The sequence below is a fragment of the Dendropsophus ebraccatus genome, chromosome 7 (assembly GCF_027789765.1).
Source record: "Dendropsophus ebraccatus isolate aDenEbr1 chromosome 7, aDenEbr1.pat, whole genome shotgun sequence".
NCBI lineage: Eukaryota > Metazoa > Chordata > Amphibia > Anura > Hylidae > Dendropsophus > Dendropsophus ebraccatus.
The window spans coordinates 60,940,250-60,964,188 of NC_091460.1; the positions used below are offsets into that span (position 1 = coordinate 60,940,250).

The following is a 23,939-nucleotide window of genomic DNA, read 5'->3' on the forward strand; positions in this document are numbered from 1 at the left end:
TCTCCGTCCCTGGCCATGAAAACAAATGAGCAGTGCTGGGAAGGCTAAAGTGGATGACTATGGCTGGCACAACACTCACCCAGCTCATCCTTCATGAGCATACTTTCTGCTTGATCTTCATTCACTGAGAAGACAGAGTAGTAGGGGGTCGGCAGACTGGCAGATGGATGACCAATGCTGTCATTGTCACCCTACTTGTCCTGCTGGGTTGAGGCATTTGGTGGGCCTTCCTTACTATGTAATGTCCTGTCTAGTCATATGAAGGACTTACTCCTTATATCAGGGACTCCTAATTCACTCTAACATCATTTTATTGCCCTGTCCTTTTCTGGGGAACCATTTTGCTAACCTGTAGATTACAGGCCTAAATTAGCCTGTAGCCAACAAGATGTTGTAACAGTGAACCAAGGCAGGCTGGTGCAATGGACTGACATCATTGCCTGCATCATAACAATAATGTTTACTAGCAGCTACAAATTCCTCCGCATACTATATTAGCCCCCTATATTAGCTATTTATAGGCAATATATCTACGGTATATATACGGTATACACACACACAAAGCAGCTCGATATCCACAGTTGTAACACTTTGCCAAAGCTTCATTATTATAAGGCTCCAATATAAATACCAGGAGCTGTGCCCGAACAACTGGAGAATCATTTACTCAGCGGCTAGGAGACGCAGTAGGAGACAGTATGCTGACACTGACCATTGTGCCTGTCATTTCCCAATTATAAAAGCAGACTGACAAAATCTGTGTGTCAGTGACTACTAATGTGTCAGGATCACTTCTGTAATTGATATAACATGGATGTCACACACAAAATAAATACGCAGTCAAGTCACATTATCATGGCCACGTCATATTATCGATTTTAGCAGCATGTAGCTCATAAAGGATCGGACATGTGGTGAACTGGCTGGGTGGGTATATAAGATGTATGATAGGCTGTGAGCACACATATCCCTCATTGCTGCCATGGGTAAAAAGGGTGAGGAGTTGCAAAAAGGGATGACAACTGACTTTTGGGCCAAGGATAGCAGTAATTCTGAAAAAAGCCATTGATGTGAAAACTGAACGTCGGCTACAGAGGGGTGTGGAGCAGATTGTCATATTCAAATATAATACTATTTATGCCAAAATGCAGGCTGCAGACACTATAGTCCTGTCCTGGAGGTCCGTCCTGGCAGCTAGTAGGCCGTAAGACTAAAGAGAGAGAAAGCGGCAGCTCTGGCATAGAGATAAGTGAGTTAATATGTAGTTGGGTTACTTTAAGGGTGGGTGGCACTATGGGGGTCTTAATTAATAAGTACAGGCACTAAGGAGGACATTAAGCTAGTATCTGCGGCACTAAGGGGGCATCATACTAAGTGTTTTGTAGTGAGGGAGGGCTTAAATAGTATCGAGATGCACAACAGGGGCATCATATTAAATGAGGGGGCTCTAAATCCCAGACAGTCTGGATAATGTTGGGATGAGGGATCTGGGTGGGCCATATCATCACATCCAGGACTCGTTCTTCTTTACGCTATAGGCCTTGGTTGTATGTTTGGGGTCATTGTCCTGCTGCAGATCAGACGCCTCCCTCATCGGTGACAGTATACTTTAAATTATTTCTCCACGCCTGCCTAAAAAATGTGCACAGTACTGTATATATGTCTTGGTTTGAAGAGATTATTTGGTTTTTGCAAAGTGCTATTATTTGGATGTTTTAAACATTGTTTTTAATCATAGCTAGTCTGCCTTCCTTGTGTGTGTGTGTGTGTGTGTGTGTTTGGGGGTCAAAGGTTTTTGTCTAGGGGCTTGTACCTCTGAAGCATCAGAATCTTTGCAGGACCCCTGTTCTTCCTATTATATATATGACCAGGTGGTTGTACTCCTACCCAGTAGAGTAGTGAGAAATCCGTCACCGCAGTCTAGGTCTGGACAGTGCCCCATCTGCAATGTTTTTTCTCCATCCCTTTGTACAGCATATTACAAGGCAGTAAATTCTTGAATCACTGTGTATATTACATAAGACAACTGTTCTAGGAGCAGTAATGAAATATGCACATTGCAGTCTATGGAGGTATAATGTGCTTGTGGTAAGCACCAGCATCACGTTATCCTGGAGAATACCAATACAATCTGCCCAATAATACTTTCTTCTGGGAACAGATGGCCTAGGTGTCTGATCGTGCATACTGGTGGATCCTGCTGAGAACCAAGACAGCACCAGCAGCATGGGATCTTGTGACATCTGTCACTCATCTGTTTGATGCGTCCTAAAAGTGGCCCCAGGAGGGCATAACCTGCTTAACTATAAGTAAAGGGTACGCAGTATATTCTGTACAAATGGGGGCATGAAAACTAAGGTCCACTATCTCGGGATGAAACAGAAATCAAGACTCATTACATAGAAAAAATAATTTCATAAAAATAAACTTTAATGCATGAGACTTATTCACCCACAGAGTGAGAGGAATGGATTACTGGCTTTGCACAAAAACTGTAACTATATTAAATTCTGCACTTAAAAAAGCATGTGGGATTTATTATGGAGGGCTTTCGACACTACAACACATTGACTATCAGTAATACTAGAAATTGGTGCAGTCAATGCCATCTTACAGCTGCACTAGTATCCTAATAAATTTGGTGCAACTTACTCTTAGCACTTTACAAAGACCAGGCTATGAAGTGCCAGTCTTAATAAATTCCCCAATGTCTTCTTATTTTGGCAACTTATTACATTAGTGCATATAAACATTAACATCTTCTAATTCTGTCCGTGATTTCTGTCGCTCAATAACATCTTTATCTTGGCTCCAAATATATTAATTGATGGATAACTGGGCACAGATTTTAATAAAGATAGGAGCCCGGGGACACATCATAATGAGACATGTACAGAGACTGCTGTCGTCCCTATAAATACAAAAAAAGCACATTGACTGTTCCTTGACACTTCTGGAGAACACTACTTCTGAGGAGATTCTGTAACCTTGTCCTCTTCTGGGCTCCTATATTAGTTATAATACATAATAGGTAGCCAAACCTTGCAAAGCTGGCAAAGTGCAGTGCTGTCATGGATCACAAGTATCCGCTGCTGTTTTCCAGGATATCTGGCAGTACCATGTCTAAGTTCTCTACTCCACCAGCTGTGTCTCCTGGCAAAGGGATACCTAATGGGAGGCCAGGGTTTTCTAACATCTGAATCTGTATTTCTATAACTTCAATGCATCTAACATATTTTACTGTATTAAGGGGACCTTGCTGGTAAGTGTACTGCTATGTTATATTTGTCTTGTATAATAAACATTAGGCCTTGTATGCAAAGCACAAAAACTACCCGATAAGCAGGGTTCCTACGGTGTATATTCCTCTGCAGGAGCTTGTAGAGAAGCAAGCCAAAAACAGCCGCAGGATTGGATCTGGGTTGGTGGCCAGTAACTTTCTATCACTTGTTTGAAGTTGAAGTAACCATATGCAGAGCATTTCTTTACATATATAGGAAATAATACCCTGTACTGTATACCTGTATATAAAACATGTAAGGACGGCAAAGCCCACTACCTCTCTTACATAGGCCACTCAGGGTTTTGTGCCACCACCTGGGTTTAAAGGTGCCCATACACCTTCAATAACTGTCAACTGAATTACCTTTCAGCTGACACTTTTCTCTCCTGGCATCCCAATACACAAAAGAGAGAGGTACGCCACAGAAAGACAGCTTATATACCTTATACTGTCGGTAAAACCCACAGCCAGTGGCAGGTTCAGCTGACTTCAGTATAAAAGGGAGACCTTTATCAAGACCAGTGTACAAAAGTACACTCGAACAGTTGTACACCTTTTTTTCCGGTCTGTTCCCGAGCACCGGCTGGGTTTAAAGCACTGGAGGCCGCCCCCAGTGTGATAATATCCCCTCCCCTCTGTGATGGGGCTCCATTGATTCTAACGGAGCTGCATTACAGAGGGGAGGGGGTTTTGTCTCACTGGGGGGGGGCGGTGGGCCTGCCCGCAGTGTTTCATGCCCTGCTGTTGCTCAGGGAGAGACAAGCGCCGTGCACAGGAACAGGGCAACAGTTCAAAAAAAGGACTGTGCCACCTGCATCCCATAAGGGTATACCTGGTGGTAACTTCGCTTTAAGAGGTGCAGTCACAGAAGTCTACACCTGGTGTGGAGCAGGTGTAGATTTCTGCCAAGATTTCTGCCTGTTTGCCAGATGAGGCAAAAGGGGCATATGCCACAGAAAAGATGCAGATTTTTGTGCAAACAACCTTTGCCAATTTTTTTTTTTATATTCAAGTCCTGGATACACTTAGTAGCACAACAGATCCTTATGGCCTGTGTGCGTGATACCTGGACACCTCGTCACATGTTTGACATTTCTTAAGGTGATACATTAATATTCCTGTCTGTATAACTTACCCATAGTGACCTTTGCAAGTAAATTCATGTCCCTCAGTCAATTATTCCTCTGTAGAAACCAGGGTACAATGCAGTTATTTTCTCCATTTCACCTCTGGAGTCAGAAAGGTCAAAAATCTGCAGCTTAAGCATAAACACATCACTTTAGATAAATTGTGGAGCACTCTCATCTCGCCAAGCGTAAAGGCCAGAGGAAAAGTGGCAAAGTACTGATCTAAAAACAGATGTAGCAAAGTATTTATGTTTTAGTGTGTTTCAAATGCAAAATAAAACAACTCTGATACTTGTAAAAACCCATTGTTTTATGTGTATCTATGGTTACAGACTACAAACACACGCTGTGTAGTCTGATCTGCAGGAAACAGCTGCCAACACTGGGGTAGTTGGTGTACTCACAGCCCGCTGTAGCATAATATGTATGCCGAACTTTGCTAAGGAATAAAAGTCACATCTGAAAGTCGATTGATTGTACCTCATTTACGAGTGAGCACGAGTGAGCATCTTGTGACTAGTATAAGAAGGACAAGCACTCCACTTATGTTCCAGGCTGACATCCATATTGAGAGTAGTAGTGTCGATCACTGTACCTATTGCTTGCAAACTAGAAATTATGGTGATTCCAAGAAGTGGCCCATGGGATATCATAGTTACCTTACAGCACTAAGGTTTAATCAAACCAAGGACAGCATCTGCATAGAGTTTTTATTTCCAGCCATATTCCAAAATAGTAGACTAGTAAGCTGGTGCATGTGGGAGACAGAGAAAAAAAAATATGTGGACTGATGTCAACCACCTGTCAAGTGCTGCAGAATATGTTGGTGCCATGTGGGTAATACAAAATAAATAAAATGCAAGAAACATACATACAACTTGCATACAACACATTTTATTTAGTCTTTAGGTTGGTACTTTGGAGGGCAGCTAAGTCCATATTTTAAGTAGTTGCTCACTAACCTTGGACCCTCTCGGGTTCCACTCGAGCTCCCTGCCATTGCGCTCCTGTCCGCTCCTTTGCTGTGTTTCGTGCTGGTCCTGGGGCTGCTCGTCCCTCTGTCTTCTGGCATCTTCCTCATTCTGGTCCATGCTACAAATATACCTCGACACTAGGGTGTGAATGTGGCTAACAGCTCTGGATTTATAGAGGCAGCTTGTCTCAAACTGCAACTGCAGTCTTTCAATCCAGAGCCCCCTGCACTTATTTAAACCAGCTTCACCTGCTCCACCTTTGCCTGAGTGTTGTTGCATTTCTGTATACCTAGCAAATGAGTCTGTCTGCTGGTTCTGCTGTATTCCCGTGCCTTGACCTGTGACTATTCTTCGAATTATGCTTTCTGCCTGACCCCTGTCTGTACTGTGCGCTTCTCCTGTTGCAGACTCGGATTGTCTTACCTGTCTCTGAAGCCGCCTGCCCTGACCCTTAACCCGTCTGACTACAATACCCGACTCATCCCTGGTACTGCACTGACTTTCCTGTTGACAACCTGTCTTGCTGACCACATACACCCTGCCCGCTCCTTGGTGCCTTGCACCGACCCTGTCTGGTCCTTGAGGTCTAGCTGCTGCTCACACTGAGATAACGTTCGTGGAACAACCTAATGTTCTCTAGCTGCAGAAGTCGAACTACTGCATCCTGGAGCAGGATAAAGGGTGAAAGACCTAGAAGGCACTTAAGGCTCTATTACACGGGACGATTATCGTGTGAAAAATTGTTAAATCGTTCGAATTTAAATGATAGTCGTTCTGTGTAATAGCAGGCAACGATCGAAAAATCATTCGTACTGTATGTCGTTGATCGTTGATTTAGACCTGAACCTAAAATTATCATTAATCATTCGCTGTAATTCCACATTCGTTCGCTCAAGTTCCGCGTTTTTTCACTAATCGTTCAGTGTAATTGCACATTGTTCATTGTTATGCTGGGATCAAAAGGAATAAACGATCATAGTAATGATCGCAATAACGATCGTGGTAACGATCGTAACTAACAATTATCGTTCTGTGTAATATGGTAAACGATTTCAGGTTAACGCTAAACAATCTCGTTTGCGATTGTTTATTGTTAGTTGTTATTCGTTAAAAATCGCTTCGTGTAATAGGGCCCTTAGACTTCGCTCCCTGGTGAGGCCCAAAGCCAAACCAGTTGAGTAGCACATTGGGTCCACTCTTGCTGTCTGTTAAATGAACAAAAGACTAAACCTTTGCCTTAGGTATAGCTATGGTAGAATTTCATTCATTGTTTCAGCTTCAATCTAAGGAGTCTGTCCTAAAAAATTTCATGTGCCCTGGTTTGATGACAAAGTGTTTTCATTCTTGTCTTGTCTAAGTACATAAAATGGGGATCTTATCCCGGTATTGTCAGCAGAGCATGCAATGCATTACATAACACACACTACATGTCCTTTTTGTTTTCAAGTTCTGTTGCTATTGACTCACACACCAACTTGTAAATAATAAAGGAAGAATCTCCGGAATTCTAAAGAAGTAAACATGAGTGTGGTTGTCTTCTCTTATCTGGTTCATAAAATATAACACTTCATCACTGCGAGAAAGAAAGAATGGACATAATGAAATATGCAGATTGGGGATGACAACTAGTAAGGGAAGTCAATGATATTACAATTGCCATCATCCAAGGAAGCTGTAAAGCATAGGGACCTGCTGTTAGTATAGGATGGCAGTGCCAGGTAAATAGAGGTGCCAACTTTAAACCCTATAGGACAATAATTTGGGCCAAAGCAGCAAATCAGAGGTCTACTTGACGGTATTTTTTTTCTTGCTTCCATGGTATAGTAATAAATTGATCCAGTTACAACCACAATGATAATACATTGTTATAAAGTTTTGTAGATTTGGGAGATGATCTCCAAGTTTCCTTGACCTTGCCTGAAGGTGGTCTAGGTGTCATTCAAGGTGATATTTAGCAACATATGGGAGGACCCTTTCTCAAATAAAATGTTCTTTACTACTGTTCTTGTAATCGGAATCTTCAGTAAAATTTGTTTCTGGCGCCTTATTTGTTTCTTGATTGATTGTGAGGAGGCGTATATTCACTGTATAGAACAGGTCTAATGCCAGATACAGATGGCCACTTATGTAATAAAATTAATGAAGTACACCCAGAAGAAGATGTTCCTACCCTATGGCCAGCTGTACATTGTTGAATAAGCCTTCCAGGGAAACCAAACCCACTTATGTCCTTGTCTGAGTGTAGACAGGAACATTGCTCACTATTATGTAACTCCATTAATCTTACAGACAGGTGTTTATCGCTCCATTAAGACAATCGACATATATTAGCCAAGTTTTATTATTGTCTGAACTTGCCAGCACCACCATACAGCAGATAATAAGCAACATGTTAAAGCAGATTGCTGAAGTAAGAAGGACAAAGTGTACAGAGGAGAGCTAGATTTCAGAATTCTGCTTCTTCCAGGAAAATAACTATTCAAAGACACATTTTAATGAATACAAAAACAAATAAATGCAATATAAATGTTACAGGGCTCTTAACCCTCTTATACACATTAGAAAATCAGAGACCATATTGTTGTTGATTTTAACCCTGGATCATTACTCATCTGGTAGGGAAAACAGTCAGATGCCGGTGTCTGGGTGCAGACGGTCTGCTGCAAACAGCAGTTCAGGAATGTCGAGCGGTTTTAGAAGTCTAGTGGACAAAACAGCCACCTAAAATTAGAAAAATAACAACTTTAAAACACAAATTCTATTTTACAGGAAGTGTAAGGCACAAGGAAAAACAATCTACATTAAAGGAAATGTTCTTAAAGGGTGCACTGGGGGTGATACTGAAGTCTTGAGTGCACCAATCTGCCCGGCTTATCACCTCCTCATGAATATTGAGGTGCTGCTCTGCAATGACACCACTCCAATGCAGAGCAGCATAAATATTTACAAGCATGCATGGAGTGAGCGGGGTGAATCAGTGCACTAGAGCTGTAATCTTGCCCCTAGTGCACCAAACCACCTAATTTACATATTAAAAACTGAAGATTTAACAAAAAAAGTAAGAAAATTACTTTCATTTCAGCGTTTTATGTGATATAGAAACATGACAGCAGGTTAGGGTCTTCAAACCTGCTTTTAGGTTCCCTTTAAACTCTAAAGTGATGTTTTTTTAATCTAAATTTAAAATTTCATGTATAAGTTTATATCTGTTGAGCCTATGTTTTTTCTGATACAGAAATCCAAATTCCATGCCAAGATGTACTGTAGATGTAATATTCATGACACTGGAAAGAGGGATTGTCTGCTTGCCTCTATCCTACTACTCCATCGTATTATTGGTTTCAGACGGTTAGAGAAGACTTTTATTAAACAAATTACAATATTAAAGAGCACCTGTAAGTAAAAATAACTTTTGACATGTCATCAGGCATATCAAAAACGGGGAAGGGGGCCATTCACTAACATAACATACATTACAAAGTTGTATAACTTTGTAATGTGTGTTATTTAGTAAATAATTTTGAAACGCCGCACTAACCCTTTAAAGGCTAATTCCAACAATAAGTCTCTGAGGCTGCATTGTCGGAATTAGTGGCCGGCCTTTCCCTGATCAAAGCGGGTCTCAGCAGTGACACCCGCTGTGATCAAAAACGTTGACATGTCTGATGACATATCAAAGGTTATTTTTAATCACAGGTGCTCTTTAACACATACAGTCGTGAAAAAAACAAAGTTTTACCATTCAGTGCATAAAAACAGATATAATTGGCTATCTTATTATTTATACGGTATAGCAAAAATAGGCAACAATGCCTTGAAGTAATGGTTTTCTGTATGACTTTATCAATCTCTTCATCATTTTAAAATTTTGTGATTATTGGTTTATCCACAGACCTCTTAAGGATCAACACAGAACTGGGCTGAGGCCTGAACTTTGACTGTGTCATTGATACATCTTGATTCTGCCATTCTGTTGTAGATTTTTTTGTGTGTCTTGAATCATTACATTGCATGAATCACTTTTAACAAAGCTTTAGCTTGAGCAACAACACTTTGGTATGCAGAAGAGATCACAACTGACTCCCTGACTGCAAGGTGCCCACGTCATGTGGCTGCAAAACAAGTCCAAAGTATCACCCCTCCATCACTGTGCTTGACAGAAGGTATGAGGCATTTGTTGGGTTTCACCAAATGTGGTTCTGTGAGTTATGACCACACAACTCCACCTTGGTCTTATCTGTCCAAGGGACAGTGTTCAAGAAGTCTTATGGTTTGTTCTAGTTTTTTGCCAACATACATTCACCAGCATCAGGACCAGCATCAGTGTGTTTGACACAGAGGTTTGACTAATTATGCACATTTGCATAACCCAATCCCCTGAGTGATTCACCATTTCTGAATGGCCAGAAGCAGATGCAGCACAAATTTTACTGATTGAGATGGGTGGGGGCTGTGATGTTCAGCTGAGGGAGAGCATTGCATTCTGGGAACTGCTGAACCAGAAAGGACAGAAACACCAAACAGAACAACCCCCCCCTAAAAAAAAAAAAAAACTAATGGATTTTTGGTAGTTTAAAAACTGGGATAGAGAAGTAAGTAATGCTATATGCTTTTGCAGAAGTTTCATTTTTTTAACCTCTACCCGGAGTTCCCCTTTAAATCTTTATAGTCTGCTGGGCATAACTGCACCAACTAAAACACAATGGGGCTAAAATAAAGTCCATGCTATTAGTGTGCTGCCTCTTAGAGAGCTGGAAATACAATGCCTCTTACATGATTAGTAGACAATAGTGCTGCCAACAAGCGTACAAATGTTGCGTCTGAATGGCCAACAGGCCTTAATGAGAAACACGCTTGTAAAATAGCTAATCTGCAGAAGAAAAAGAATTTTCCCTCAAGTAACTTTATAAGTAGCTACCCTGTAAGTCAATATGTGACCTCTAGAGAGCCTTGCACAGTGGTGTATTGGACAGCAGAGTTACCTTACAGCGCTGAGGTCCAAATCCAACCAAGGACACCAAATACATACAGTTGTGGTATCCTCTATGGCACTTTGTGTTTTCTGCTATATTTCACAATGGTAGACTAGTACGTTGTGTCTGAGATAGAGAAATAAGAATTCCAGTGGAGATGGGGACTGATGTGTTCTAGAAGTCTTGTGGTTTGTTTAGATGTCACTGTGCAAACTTGAGCCCTACTGCCATGTTCTCTTTATAAAGAGGTGTCTGCTTACTGGCATCCTTACCAAAGAAGCATACTTATTCAGTATTTTTGTAATTATGTTGTCAAAAACGCAAATGGTTAACACGCTGACTAAGGCCAGTAGAGTAGAAATGTTGCTGTTGAGTATTTTGCAACTGCCCTGAGCATTGCATGGTCTGATCTTGGAGTAAATTTGCTGCGATATCCACTCCTGGGACAATTGTCAACTGTCTTGAATACCTGTCACTTTTTTCTCACAGTAGAATGATGAAGGGGTCAGATCGACCCTGAAACACGTTGTATATGCATAATTAAAGTGTTTGTTTGTCAAATTAGATATGACATGGTAAACACTGGGTAGAGACAGAGGGGTTCCTACTGTAGATGACAGACTTCAGGCTATGTTCACACTGCGTATATGTCCGGCCACATATTTTCGCGGCCGGACATATACGCGGTAAACTCCGGCCGGAGATTTACGCTACTTGCGGCCGGCTACTTACGGACCGCGAACTTACGCCCGAAGTCTACTTACGCTTCCCCAGCGCCCTACATAGCGATCTGACAGCGGTCTTTTACTTGGAAATCTTCGCCTAGCCCCGGACACCCCACAGAACCTTTTGGATCGGCACAAAAAGCTGCAAAAATGAAGAAATCACCACTACGTACGGGACCACATGTAACGCTACGGGCGTAAGTTACGACATTTTCGTTCGCAAACAATGGTCTGGTTCATTTTTTACGGCGCCGCGTACGATCCGGGCATAAGTTCGTACGTAGTGTGAACTGTGCAGCCGTACTTCGTATACTTTCCATTATACGCAAACTACGTAAGTCTCCGGCCGCTTATTCACGGAACGCGCTACGTCCGGAGACTTACGTAGTGTGAACATAGCCTCAAACTGTAATGGAAATGGTCTTAAAACTCTTCCCAGACTGGTGGGCAGCAACAACTACTCTAAAGCATACTCTAAAACATAGCATTTTTGTTTATGCTTAATGTAGTCATTAAAAAGAAAAAATGCGGATGTAAAAGTGGATGGTAAAAACATATACTGCTGTATACCTTACTGCAAAATCTGTTCTGATTGACTTACATTATAAGGCCATGTTCAGACATGGCAAAACAGCGGCTGTTCTGTGACACGTCCATGTCACACAACGGCCGCTGTCTGAGACGTTCAACCCAGCCGATACTGCAGTATCGGCTGGGTTGAACGTCACTTCAACTTAATTGGAATGCGGGCACATTAGGATGTGCCTCCACTCCAATTAGCCATAGCACACAATGTAAAGTACGTCCGGGAGTGCACAGTCTATTTTGTGCAGCCGCTGTTCACTAAATAGTGGCCGCACAAAATCACATGGCAGTTTTCTGTGCGGCATGGAATCCCAGCTGGAGTGTACACAGTGTGTATACACTGTGGCCGGGATTTCATAGGGATTAATGCAATAACGGCTGTTGTTTAATTAAAAAAAATACATAGCATGAACAAGGCCTAAAAAAGAGACTGAAACATTTCAGTTTTTTTTTACATACACAAAAATGTGGTTCACCACATTTACTTTAGGTTAAATTTAACTTACTGAAAAGGAAACCGTAAAATGGACAGAAAAACATAGTGTGAACATAGCCTAAGATCATTTTAATGTTCTAGACTAGTAAACTGCCAAAACCTCTGCTTGATAGCGATAGTCACATGTGTTGATGATTAATTAATTAAAGCGAATGTACAACTAGGCATGGTGCCAGTATACTCCCAACCCGGCCCGGCATGAAGCACTGAGAACACTGGGAACAGGCCTGCCAACCCCAGTGTGACCATCTCCCGTCCCCTCTGTCACACGGCGTCACAAAGAGGAGGGGGTTTCGTCACACCCAAAACCGGGGGGTTAGTGTATGTTATTTTTTTCACTCATCCCCTCCCTAGGCATTCTGCAAAAAAGGGGTGCTGGCTAGACAACTCCTTTAATTCTTCCTATGAAAGCAATAAAGGTCATTTTTCAAACATTGTAGTATTGTGGCCAATTTTTAATTAACTGTAAAACAACCTAGTGGAATCTGTTGTGTGTTTTTGCTAACGTGAGGCTGTACTTGCCCAACTTTAGGACCTTCTAAGGACCAGCTGTTTTTTATTACATCCTCATACATAAATCATAAAAATCAAGCACTTTCTTTTTTTCATGATTGTAAAGATACCTATGAAAACAGACCTGTAAAAGATTACACATTAGATGCATAATAAATCATCATATGTAATTGTAATCCTCACGTGAATGCAAATTTGATGTTGCAGACTACAGTCATCCTGTCCCATTAGTTCAATCAATTAACCTGAAGAACTAATCTCACCATTATTTCATATGCATAAATATGTATAAGGCCGTACACATCTCTTCTGCATGCCCAGGCTTCTCAAAACAGAGGATAGATGCAGATCTCCACTCCTCAGAAACCAGGTTATACACAGGCACAACTATAAACTAACCTGGAGGAGTGGAGGTCTGCATCTATACATTGCCCCAGTGTGGGTAAACAGGGGCGGCTGCACACCGGAGTGACCTTTATGCAGTTGGAGAGTTGTACCTCGCTCTTGCACAACTACCAGTTGAGGGAGGCTGCTGGTTTTACTCTGTTACGTGTCCTTTTTTTGCCTCTGGATAATTGGTCCTGCAACATGGAGCCCTATCTCTGTTCTATCTTCTAGCAAAACAAGCAGTACTTGGGAGTTATACACATGATACTTGCAGACTTCTAATCTAAATGTAAAACCACCTGCACAGGTGTGAGAGATAACGCCCTATTCACACATCCTGTTCCTGTCCGCAATTGCGGATCCGCAGAAAAATAGGACCAATGTATTTCAATGGACCCATACACACATCCGTGTTGTGTACTGGGCTGCAATCCGTTCCGCAAAAAAAAAAGGACAGGCCCTAGTACGGACAGTAACTGACACACCCAATACAACTCTATGGGGTCCGTATTTTTTTACGGATGCAATACGGATGCGATACGGATGAAAATTTGCGGATTGCTTACGGATTCAAAATAATATACTGACGTGTGAATAGACCCTAATAAACTGGCCACCAGTGCACACTGTGTTCCTTAATATTCTATAAGTACGTAACTATTACCTTAACCATATAATAATACGGAGCATTAAAAACAACAATGAATATAAGAAACGTAATAAATATAAAAATGCTTCTTTCTCAACTTCTCATGCTCCTTTCCTGCTCCCCATGTTGGCAAAATACATCAATCACACTAAAAGACAGAAGTGGTTGGGGTCAGGTTGTTAGTTAAAAAGAGAGGCCAAATTGCACATTCACAACTTAAAGTACCCAGTACTGCTCTATAATGTCCTGTATGCTTCTTTTGAGGGTGAGTTATGTAGATAAAGGGGAGCAGGATCCTCTGTTCTGTGTATATAGAGTATATTGGAGACATTGTAGCAGTTTATTTCCAGATGAAGCAAGGGGAAACTAGTAAAAATTTCAATCGTGCTACTCCGCATTTATATGCACATGACAGCTGATCCTAAGATAGTGACCATTTAGGCTTTGTACTGGCACTGTGCTACAAATAGTAACAGTTTCATGATATGAATAGATATTATATGAAGTAAATGTACAGGGTGATTTGAGAGAGAATACTGGTGATCGGTGGCGCTCTCGCTATGCACGTCACAATGTCTTATAAAGAGATAATACGGAGAAGGATGCACATAACTCACTGTACTTTTCAGAACTACTGGAACAAAATGACAGCTGCGGCTGTTGACCTGTAAAAGGTTATTCCCCGGGAGCAGGAAATAGAAGTAAATTGCTAAAATCTGTGGTATTCTAGTCCGGCGTAGTATGTGTGATACAGAACTAATGGCCTGGTGGAGGCTTAAAGGACACATGAAAAAATAAGCTGTATCAGTGCATGTTGTTTCATATTGTTAAACTAAAAACTATATCCTACATTATTCATTACATATACATTATACTGTACAGATTAATATATAGTAAATGATGACAGGGTCTAACAAGAAATATAATTCAAATTGATAAATCAACACATTGAAAACTCCCCCAAATACTCCCCAAATCAACTGGTGTCATATTATATAGATTTGCAATTTACTTCTATTTAAAAATCTCAAGTCTACCAGTACTTATCAACTGCTGTATGTCCTGCAGGATGTGGTGTTTTCTTTCCAGTCTGGCACATTACTTTCTGCTGCCATTTCTGTCCGAGACAAGAACTGTCCAGATCAGGAGAGGTTTTCTATGGGGATTTTCTACTAATCTGGACAGTTCCTGTCACAGACAGAGGTGGTAGTAGCAATCACAGTGTCATACTGAAAAGAATACACCAGTTTCTGCAGGACATACAGCAGCTGATAAGTACAGGAAGACAAGTTTGCTTTTTTTTTTTTTTTTAAAGTAATTTACAAATTGGTATAACTTTCTGACACCAGTTGATTTAAAAAATATATATATCCAGGGGGGACTGATACTATATGGAGGCTGCAGGGGAGTTAACTTATATTATAAGTGACCTGCAGAGAATAGGGAACGGATACTACATGGGGGCAGCAGGGGGAAACAGATTATAGGGGGGGGGGGCTGATACTATAATATTATATATGATATGATATGATACTATATGCAGCCTGCAGGGAAGGGGGAATGATAATATATAGGGGCTGCAAGAGGGGGGAGGATACTGTGCGGGGGTTGCACTGAGCGGTTGATACCATATGTGGGGGCTGCACAGGGGGAAATTCTGAGGCCATTTGGGGCTGCACCATATGAGCCAGGTACAATATGAGGGTTGCAGATGGGGAGCCTAATACTACATAGGGAGTACAGAAGGGGAGGGGTCAATACTATTCCGGGGCTTCAGAAAGGGGTCTCATAATATATGGGGACTGCACAAAGATACCTGATATTATATAGGGAGTTCATAAAGGGGCCTATACTATATGGGGACTGCACAGAGGGCAACCTAACAACTATATAGGGACACAAAACATATTTATATATTAAGTGAGGGCACAGGGGAGCCTTAAAACTATAAGGAGGCACATAGGGGCCTAACTACTATATAAAGGCACAAGGAGCCTAAAATGTTTCTCTAGTAGATGCTGGAGAGAGGATTCATAACCAGGAGACTTCAAGACGGCTATAGCTGGATGGAGAGAAAAAGGTAAAATAAACGTCTCTGATGAGAGAGAACTCCCTCTTTGCATGTAACTGCATTGTGGTAGTGATAGTGCTCATGGTGTGGCTGTATTATTAGTGGTATCATTGGTAATATCTTTCTGTTTTGTTCAGTAGCAGTATGGAGGCAATATGTAATCACTATATGGTGGTAATATTAATCAGCAACAATGACATAAGATAATCATGTATGTATCAGAATGCTTAATATTGTGTGGTGGCACTTTGAGGGCATTATAATATGTGTGGAGCACTAAAGAAGGCATTATACTGTAAGGGGAGACTTAGAGTGCGTGTTTAAAGGGGTTTACGTGGGCTGATTCTGATGCTTCTGGGCTGGGGAGGGGTGGGGGTGGGGGGCAAAAAGCTAATTCTGCACAGCGTGCCATCGACCCTAAGGTCGGCCCTGGACACATGTTAAAAGTGTTGATCAGTGATGCTCTGTGTGCTTAAACTCCATCAATCACTAAAATATAGGGACAACAGTGGCTGTGTGCTGTGCCCATATATTTCAGAAGGCCTGAATCAATAGTATTGTTGTTCCATATGGATGATAGCTTCTTCCATGTCCTCTTCAGGCTCTTCCATAATTCCAATTGGTCTCTTACCCAAGACGTTGCCCCTTCGCGTGAGCATATCAGCTTAAAGGTAACCTGTCAATAGCTTCATGTTGGCACTGGCTCCCACAACAGAATGAGTTATGAGACATTATTGGTTAAAGTCAAAGAGGTTGACTCTGAAATCAAGATCAGTGGTGAGAACCTTGTGAAGTGTCGGCCTCCTTGACTTAATACCCCATTTCCTAAACTACGACTAATAATAATATGGGAACTTATGCCTGTTTCATGCTGCCCATGGTCCCGAGTGCATAAAGCACCTTACAGTTTCCCTTTAAGATCCTCTATATAGTGTTTTGGGTGTTTTGTAAGTGCATTATAACTAATGATTAATTTCATTACATTTATACTTCTACCTACTGGTTTCAGTGAGATATTATAGGTAATTTCTATCTGCCCCTAATGTTTGTACTCCTCATCAATGAAACAACACAGAATATGGTGACACAGCCCCGGTCCTTGCTGTGAACTCTAATTTGCTTTTCTAATTGAGCTCTTCCAAGTGATTATCCCCGCTATGTTGCTTCCGAGTTGTCAATGAAGGTAAACTAATTTGTGTCTCTGTTAACCCTCTCAGTAAAGCTTATATATTCTTATATTCTTATGTCTTATATATTAAGCAATTTGTGGAGGTTTTTTTGTGAATACGTTCAAAAGGTTAAATTCTCTTCAGTAGAGAGCCCTATAACCTGGGTCAGGCTGATGCCCAGCGTACGCCAGATGGGGTGTCACTGCCGTCAAAACTCAATGCACCCTAAAGAGTCAGCCAACATTCCCGTTACGTACTTTAGGAACATTTCTCTTATTAATGATGTGCTGATTGTTGGGGTCTTCATTAGGGCCTCATTGAGGCGTCTGCATGAGCCTGTCTATCAGTACCGAACAATTGAATCACCGCTGAAGCCGGAGAAAGTATTTCTGCTGCTCTATTTGAAAGCGATGAATGAGAAGTGAATTGGGGAGAAGAATTTGTTTGGAATCAGAAGGACCAGAAAGAAGTCTTTCACTTAACAGAACCATTGACAGAGTACAATGCTTAACTGAGTACTAAATTGAGCAGAAAATATCGGCCTTAACACTTTCATTGCTAAAGAAAGCCTCTTAACTCACTATGAGGGCGTTTTACAGAATGTAAGAATTTCCATTAATATTCATATTCAGGTTAAATTTTTGGGGGGAATTTATGGCCATTAGTGTTCTGTGCCAACCCCCTCTCCCATTCGCCAGTTGTTTGGCACAGTCAATAGCAGAGACAATTATTTACTGTGCTGCCCACACATACATGCTGGCATCCTACTGAGCCCAGTGTCACTGGCACCAGGTCTAATTCCACCCACAGGTTACAGCACTTCCCACTTTCTGGCTGCTGAAGGGACACTTTCAGAATTACATCTAACATTCACCTCCAAAAGCAATTTTCATCCGCTATTAAATATTCTGATGGAAATTACCCCCATAGAGTCAGCAGCTGGAAATCTTTGCTTCTAGCATCTACATTAGCACTTTTATGGCAACATGCAGGATCATTTCGCCCCCTTTGATTTGCAATCTTAAGACGCTTCACTGCTCAGACAAGTGACTTCCTTAACTTAACAGAGTTTTAGGGAAATTTCACATCGTATACCCACTGTGGGCAATTCATTCCCCGTGTGTGATTTCCTATGCCGTAACAGCTTGTGTGTCAGGGGTCTTAGACAAAACCACAGGTGGAAGTCTTTGCTAGAGGAATATTGAAGGAAAAAGTGAAAATCCCATGCTAGCACAGGACATCACTCTGATACATTACTATCCAGTTTGGCTAATGCAGAAAAATAACCATCACTATGGGATTTTGCACTAAGCTCAAAATGAGGAAAGATAAATCCTTCATCGTTGTAAAATAACCAGGCAAATTTCTAAATGGGTAAAACATACTTTTCTGTTCTCACATTGACCAACACAGAAGACAATATGTTAACCAGCTTCATTGTTAGAGAGGATCTGTCCTCTCCCTTGGTTAACCCATATTGGAGAAACTACAGAGTTTAGTTAAGAAAACTCAGTCCCAAATATCATGTTAGAGAATTAAGAGAGTATTAAAATGTTTACCCGGCTTTCCTAAATTGATGACATCCTCTGGATAGGCCATCAATATGAGAATGGCACAGGTCCAACTCATGTCATCCCCACCAGTTAAAGGTTGGAAGGGATTGCTGTTCTTGGGGGAATACTGCACCTCCTAACTGTAACTAAAAGTATAGCAAGTACAGGAATGGATCACATGGAAACATAGAGAGAGGTTGTAGTGCTAATCTGAGTGATATGGCCCCTTCAAATAGATGATTGGTGGGAATGTCAGGAGATGGACCCTCACTGACCTAATATTTATAATATATTAATTTTAAAATCTGGATAACCTATTTAGAAAAAGGGGTCCCCTGTTTAGGGTCCTCACATTGTGGTCAGAATTAGAGATGCGCGGACCGTCGGACTTTTGGTCCAACGGCATTTGCGCTTGATCGTGATGCCTGTGATCCCGGGTGCACAGTTGCGATCCCGGGAATATGCGGGCAGCATATTCCAGATCGATTCCCTGGAATATCCTGGCCGCATATTCCCGGGATCACAACTATGCACCCGGGATCACAGGCATCACGATCGAGCGAACTGCTTTCGGACCAAAAGTCCGAAAGGTTCGCTCATCTCTAGTCAGAATGTAGAGTGTCTTTTTTCAGTACCTATTCTGTCCTGCATTACACAAACATCCCTGTGTAAGGCCACATTCACACGTTAGTGAGATACAGTGCATAAGTGGACTGTATATCATGGACTGAACTGTTCAATTCTTTTTTTTTTAAACTCAGTTTTATTAGCATGTATTGTATAATTTAACATACGGTATACACAGAATAATATCCTTCACAAAAGCATATAAAACACATCCAACAGTATGGAGCAAGGATGGCTATTGCCATAGAAAGAAAACCAGGCAAATTAGGCAATACATAGCAACAGTGTAATAAAAACAAGTAAGATCAGGCAGTATAAAACCAATAATGGTAAGGCATCAATGCAGCACAATATAAGGGGGTGTTTCACCATGCACACGACCATATCTAAAGAAGTGAGGGCATATCCTGAAGGGATATCACCGTTCGGGGGGAATTACACCACTGATCCCATATTTTCCCAAACTTACTAGGACATTTCCTATGTTGAAATATGATACGTTCATACGAAATTGTAGTGTTTACAAGGGAAATCCACATATCCACGGTGGGAGGCCTTCTATCTATCCACCTAAGGGCGATAGACTTACGTGCCAAGAAAAGGGTCTCTCGTACAAAAATGGTCGTATGGTGGGTCCACACCTCCTCACTCAATACACCGAACAGGCATACTGTGGGGTCTAGGGGCACCTGCAGGGGACACATGTCAGACAATATGGCAACCACCTCCCGCCAATATGCCTGTAGTTTGGGGCATTCCCAGATCATGTGCCAGAAACCAGCCGGTGCATACATACATTTAGGGCAAGAAGGTGAGGGGATTCTACCCATCCTGTGTAGACGTATGGGGGTAAGGTAACTCTGGTGGATAATATAAAGTTGGGTAAGTCGGTTATTAATGGAGGGAGAGACAAGGGTATGAGAGTTTAACATGTGTTTATAGGATTCATCAGACATTATAGGGATGTGATCCCTCCATCGGTCTACTGCTGGAAGGGGGTTGGCGGCCTCCTCGAGGCGGATGAGGTGAGAATACAAAAGTGATATCAGTCCGAGGTGAGAATACAAAAGTGATATCAGTCCCCCAGGTCCTTGAGACAGAATGACACCAATAAGTGGATATGAAGATATAGGTGCCACAGCACCACCAAACCGTGTATGTAGTAAATGTTGTAATTGTAAGTACCGGTAAAAATGTGTATTGGGAATGTCACGCGTCTCCTTCAGTCTCTCAAAGGTGCGCACAAGACCATTTTTATAAACATCCACTAGGTAACAAACCCCTTTCTCTTTCCAATAATGTGAGTCTGGGAATGCTAGGAAGGATGGGAATTCACAATTGTCCCATATTGGGGTCTCTGCCGGAACATCTGTGAACGATGAGAGACTCCTACCAGAAGTCCACACCTGTCTAGCTACTTTTATAATAGGGAGGAGCTGGTGACCAGGGATAGTTGGGGCATGTAGCACGGACCACAGAGAGGGGAGTCCAGAGTAGTCTAGGACAGTGATTTTCAACCTTTTTTGAGCCGCGGCACACTTTTTATACTTAAAAAATCCCGGGGCACACCTCCAACCAAAATGGCACAAAATGACACTAAAACAGTACATATTAAACATATAATTAATAATATAGATTCTAAATGTATTTATACTCACTCAGTGTGAAACCTGGGCCTGTTTTCTTCTCCCCCCTGTGCTTCTCTCCACCATACTTCTCCCCCCTACTTCTCTCCTGTGCCTCTCTCCACCATACTTCTCCCCCCTGCTTCTCTCTTGTGCTTCTCTCCACCATACTTCTCCTCTCTGCTTCTCTCCTGTGCTTCTCTCCACCATACTTCTCCCCCCTGCTTCTCTCCTGTGCTTCTTTCCCCCATGCTTCTTTCCTGTGCTTCTCTCCCCCGTGCTTCTCTCCACCAAACTTCTCTCCCCCCTGCTTCTCTCCCCTGTTTCTCCCCCATCCCCAGGTTTCTCTCCCCCATTGTTTTCTCCTGTTTCACAGGGGCACCATAGTTTGGGGAACTTTCCCCGCGGCACACCCGACCATGTGTTGCGGCACACTAGTGTGCCACAGCACACTGGTTGAAAATCACTGGTCTAGGATATGTCTCTCCGATGTGCGAGGTGTATCCGCCGACATCCAAGAGGACATATACTTAATTTGGCCAGCTAAATAATATACCGACTTGTCCGGGAGAGAGAAGCCCGCCATATCCTTGGGCCTCTGTAGCTTCGAGAGCTGCAGCTTGGATCTAGATGAGCCCCATATAAAGCCTATGATTGCAGAGTCTAGGGTTTTAAAGAATACTTTGGGAATAGGAACAAAGATATGTTGCAATACATATAAGCACTTTGGGAGCACTACCATTTTAATCAGGTTAATTCTCCCTGCAACAGAGAGTGGGAGACTGCTATCTTAAATTTGTCACAAAAGTGACCGATCAAGGGGTCTACATTTAGGGTCAACACCTGAGAAGAGCTTTTAGTGATAACTGTTCAATTCTTACATGATTTCCTGTATCATAATTCATTATAATACAACAAGCACCAAAAAAAGATCAGAGCTCTACGCTACTGTACTGAGGAGTTTCAGCTGTACTGGAGCCTACTGTATCATAATAAATTATGATGCAGGGAGTTCCTTAAGAGTTGAAAAGTGCAGTCTGTGATAACAGTGTCTTTCTTCACCATATATCACAGATTCTTCGGGCTGCCCACTATGCATATTTGTATATGCATAGTGAGCGGCACTGGAGGGGGCGGACTGGTGTTCCGGGCTTAGGGGGTTTCCCCCAAATGCTCCCAAGCCCCTAATAAGCATAGGCACAATTAGCGAATATTGTAAGAATGCCCGGGAGAAGAAAAGATTCAGTACCAGCCTAGTGTCATCGGGTAAAGATCTTCTGCGGCACATCAGCAGGTTCAGTGGGGAGAAACTGCTGATAGTGCTGCTTTTAAGTGACTCTGTACCCACAATCTGACCCCCCTCCCCAAACCACTTGTACCTTAGGATAGCTGCTTTTAATCCAAGATCTGTCCTGGGGACCGTTCAGCAGTTGATGCAGTTATTGTCCTAAAAAACAACTTTTAAACTGGCAGCCCCGTGCCCAACGGCCGGGGCTTAGAATATCTGTGTCCTAACTTTGCACCACCCCTCCGTCCCTCCTCCCCACCCTCTTCATCATTAGGAATGCCCCAAGAACATTTTCTACTGTCTGAACATTGCACAGGTGCCTTAACCATCCAGCCCATGTGCCGTGCTGACACAGGTGATGAATAGGAGACAATCTGCCTGGAGCATTCTTAATGATAAGTGCGGGAAGGAGTGAGAGGTTGTGCCAGCCTTATGCATACACAATCTAGGCCAGTTTGAAAGTTGTTTTTTAGGCCAATAACTGCATCACCTGCCAAACGGACCCCATGACAGACCTTGGATTAAAAGCAGCTATCTGAAGGTATAAGCGGTTTGGGGGGGGGGGGGGTCAGATTGTGAGTACAGAGTTGCTTTAAGGCTACGTTCACACACAGTAGTTTTTTTGCACTCAAAACCAGGAATGGATTGAAAACACAGAAAGGCTATGTTCACTTATTGTTGCATTTTAGTCAATGGCCACCATATAATTACAAATAACGGACGTTGTTTTAAAATATTGGCAATTATTTTCCATTAACCCTTTAAGGACATGGCCCATTTTCGTTTTTACGTTTTCGATTTTTCCTCCTTGTGTTTAAAAGGTCATAGCACTTGCATTTTTCCACCTAGAAACCCACATGACCCCTTATTTCTTGCGTCACTAATTGTACTTTGCAATTACAGGCTGAATTTTTGCATAAAGTACACTGCGAAACCAGAAAAAAATTCAAAGTGTGGTGAAATTGAAAAAAAAAAACACATTTCTTTTATTTGGGGGAAATGTGTTTTTACGCCATTCGCCCTGGGGTAAAACTGACTTGTTATGCATGTTCCTCAAGTCGTTACGATTAAAACGATATGTAACATGTATAACTTATATTGTATCTGATGGCCTGTAAAAAATTCAAACCGTTGTTAACCAATATACATTCCTTAAAATCGCTCCATTCCCAGGCTTATAGCGCTTTTATCCTTTGGTCTATGGGGCTGTGCGAGGTGTCATTTTTTGCGCCATGATGTGATCTTTCTATCGGTACCTTGATTGCGCATATACGACTTTTTGATCGCTTTTTATTACATTTTTTCTGGATTTGATGCGACCAAAAATGCGCAATTTTGCACTTTGGGATTTTTTTGCGCTGACGCCGTTTACCGTACGAGATCAGGAATGTGATTAATTAATAGTTCGGGCGATTACGCACTCGGCGATACCAAACATGTTTATTTATTTATTTATTTGTTTACTTTTATTTAAAACCTGGGGAAAGGGGGGTGATTCAGACTTTTATTAGGGGCGGGGGCTTTTTACTATTAACAACACGTTTTTTTTTTTTTTTACACATATACTAGAAGCCCCCCTGGGGGACTTCTAGTATATACACTTGGATCTCTCATTGAGATCTCTGCAGCATAGATATGCTGCAGAGATCCATGAGATCAGCACTCGTTTGCTTTCGGCTGCTGCAGCCGGAAACAAACGAGTGCCGAGCCGAGGACGGCGCCATCTTGGACGCGTCCCCGGCCGGCATCAGTAACGGAGATCGCTCCTCCGGGACAAGGTCCCGGAGGAGCGATCTCCCCCACTAGACACCAGGGAAACGTTGCCTCCGGTAATCGGAGGCAGCTGTCAACTTTGACAGCTGCCTCCGATTAGCTAATTAGCGGGCACAGCGAT

General features: G+C 42.1%; 1 protein-coding gene across 1 annotated transcript in view; it reads right to left on the reverse strand.

Annotated features, from left to right (window-relative positions):
• Positions 1-7,719: 7,719 nt before the first annotated feature.
• The window catches only part of SCFD2 (sec1 family domain containing 2), a 398,883-nt gene continuing 382,663 nt past the window's right edge, over positions 7,720-23,939 (reverse strand). The window contains 1 exon segment of the mRNA XM_069977619.1: positions 7,720-8,105. Coding sequence (XP_069833720.1) covers positions 8,013-8,105 — 93 coding nt within the window. The 3' untranslated portion in view covers positions 7,720-8,012.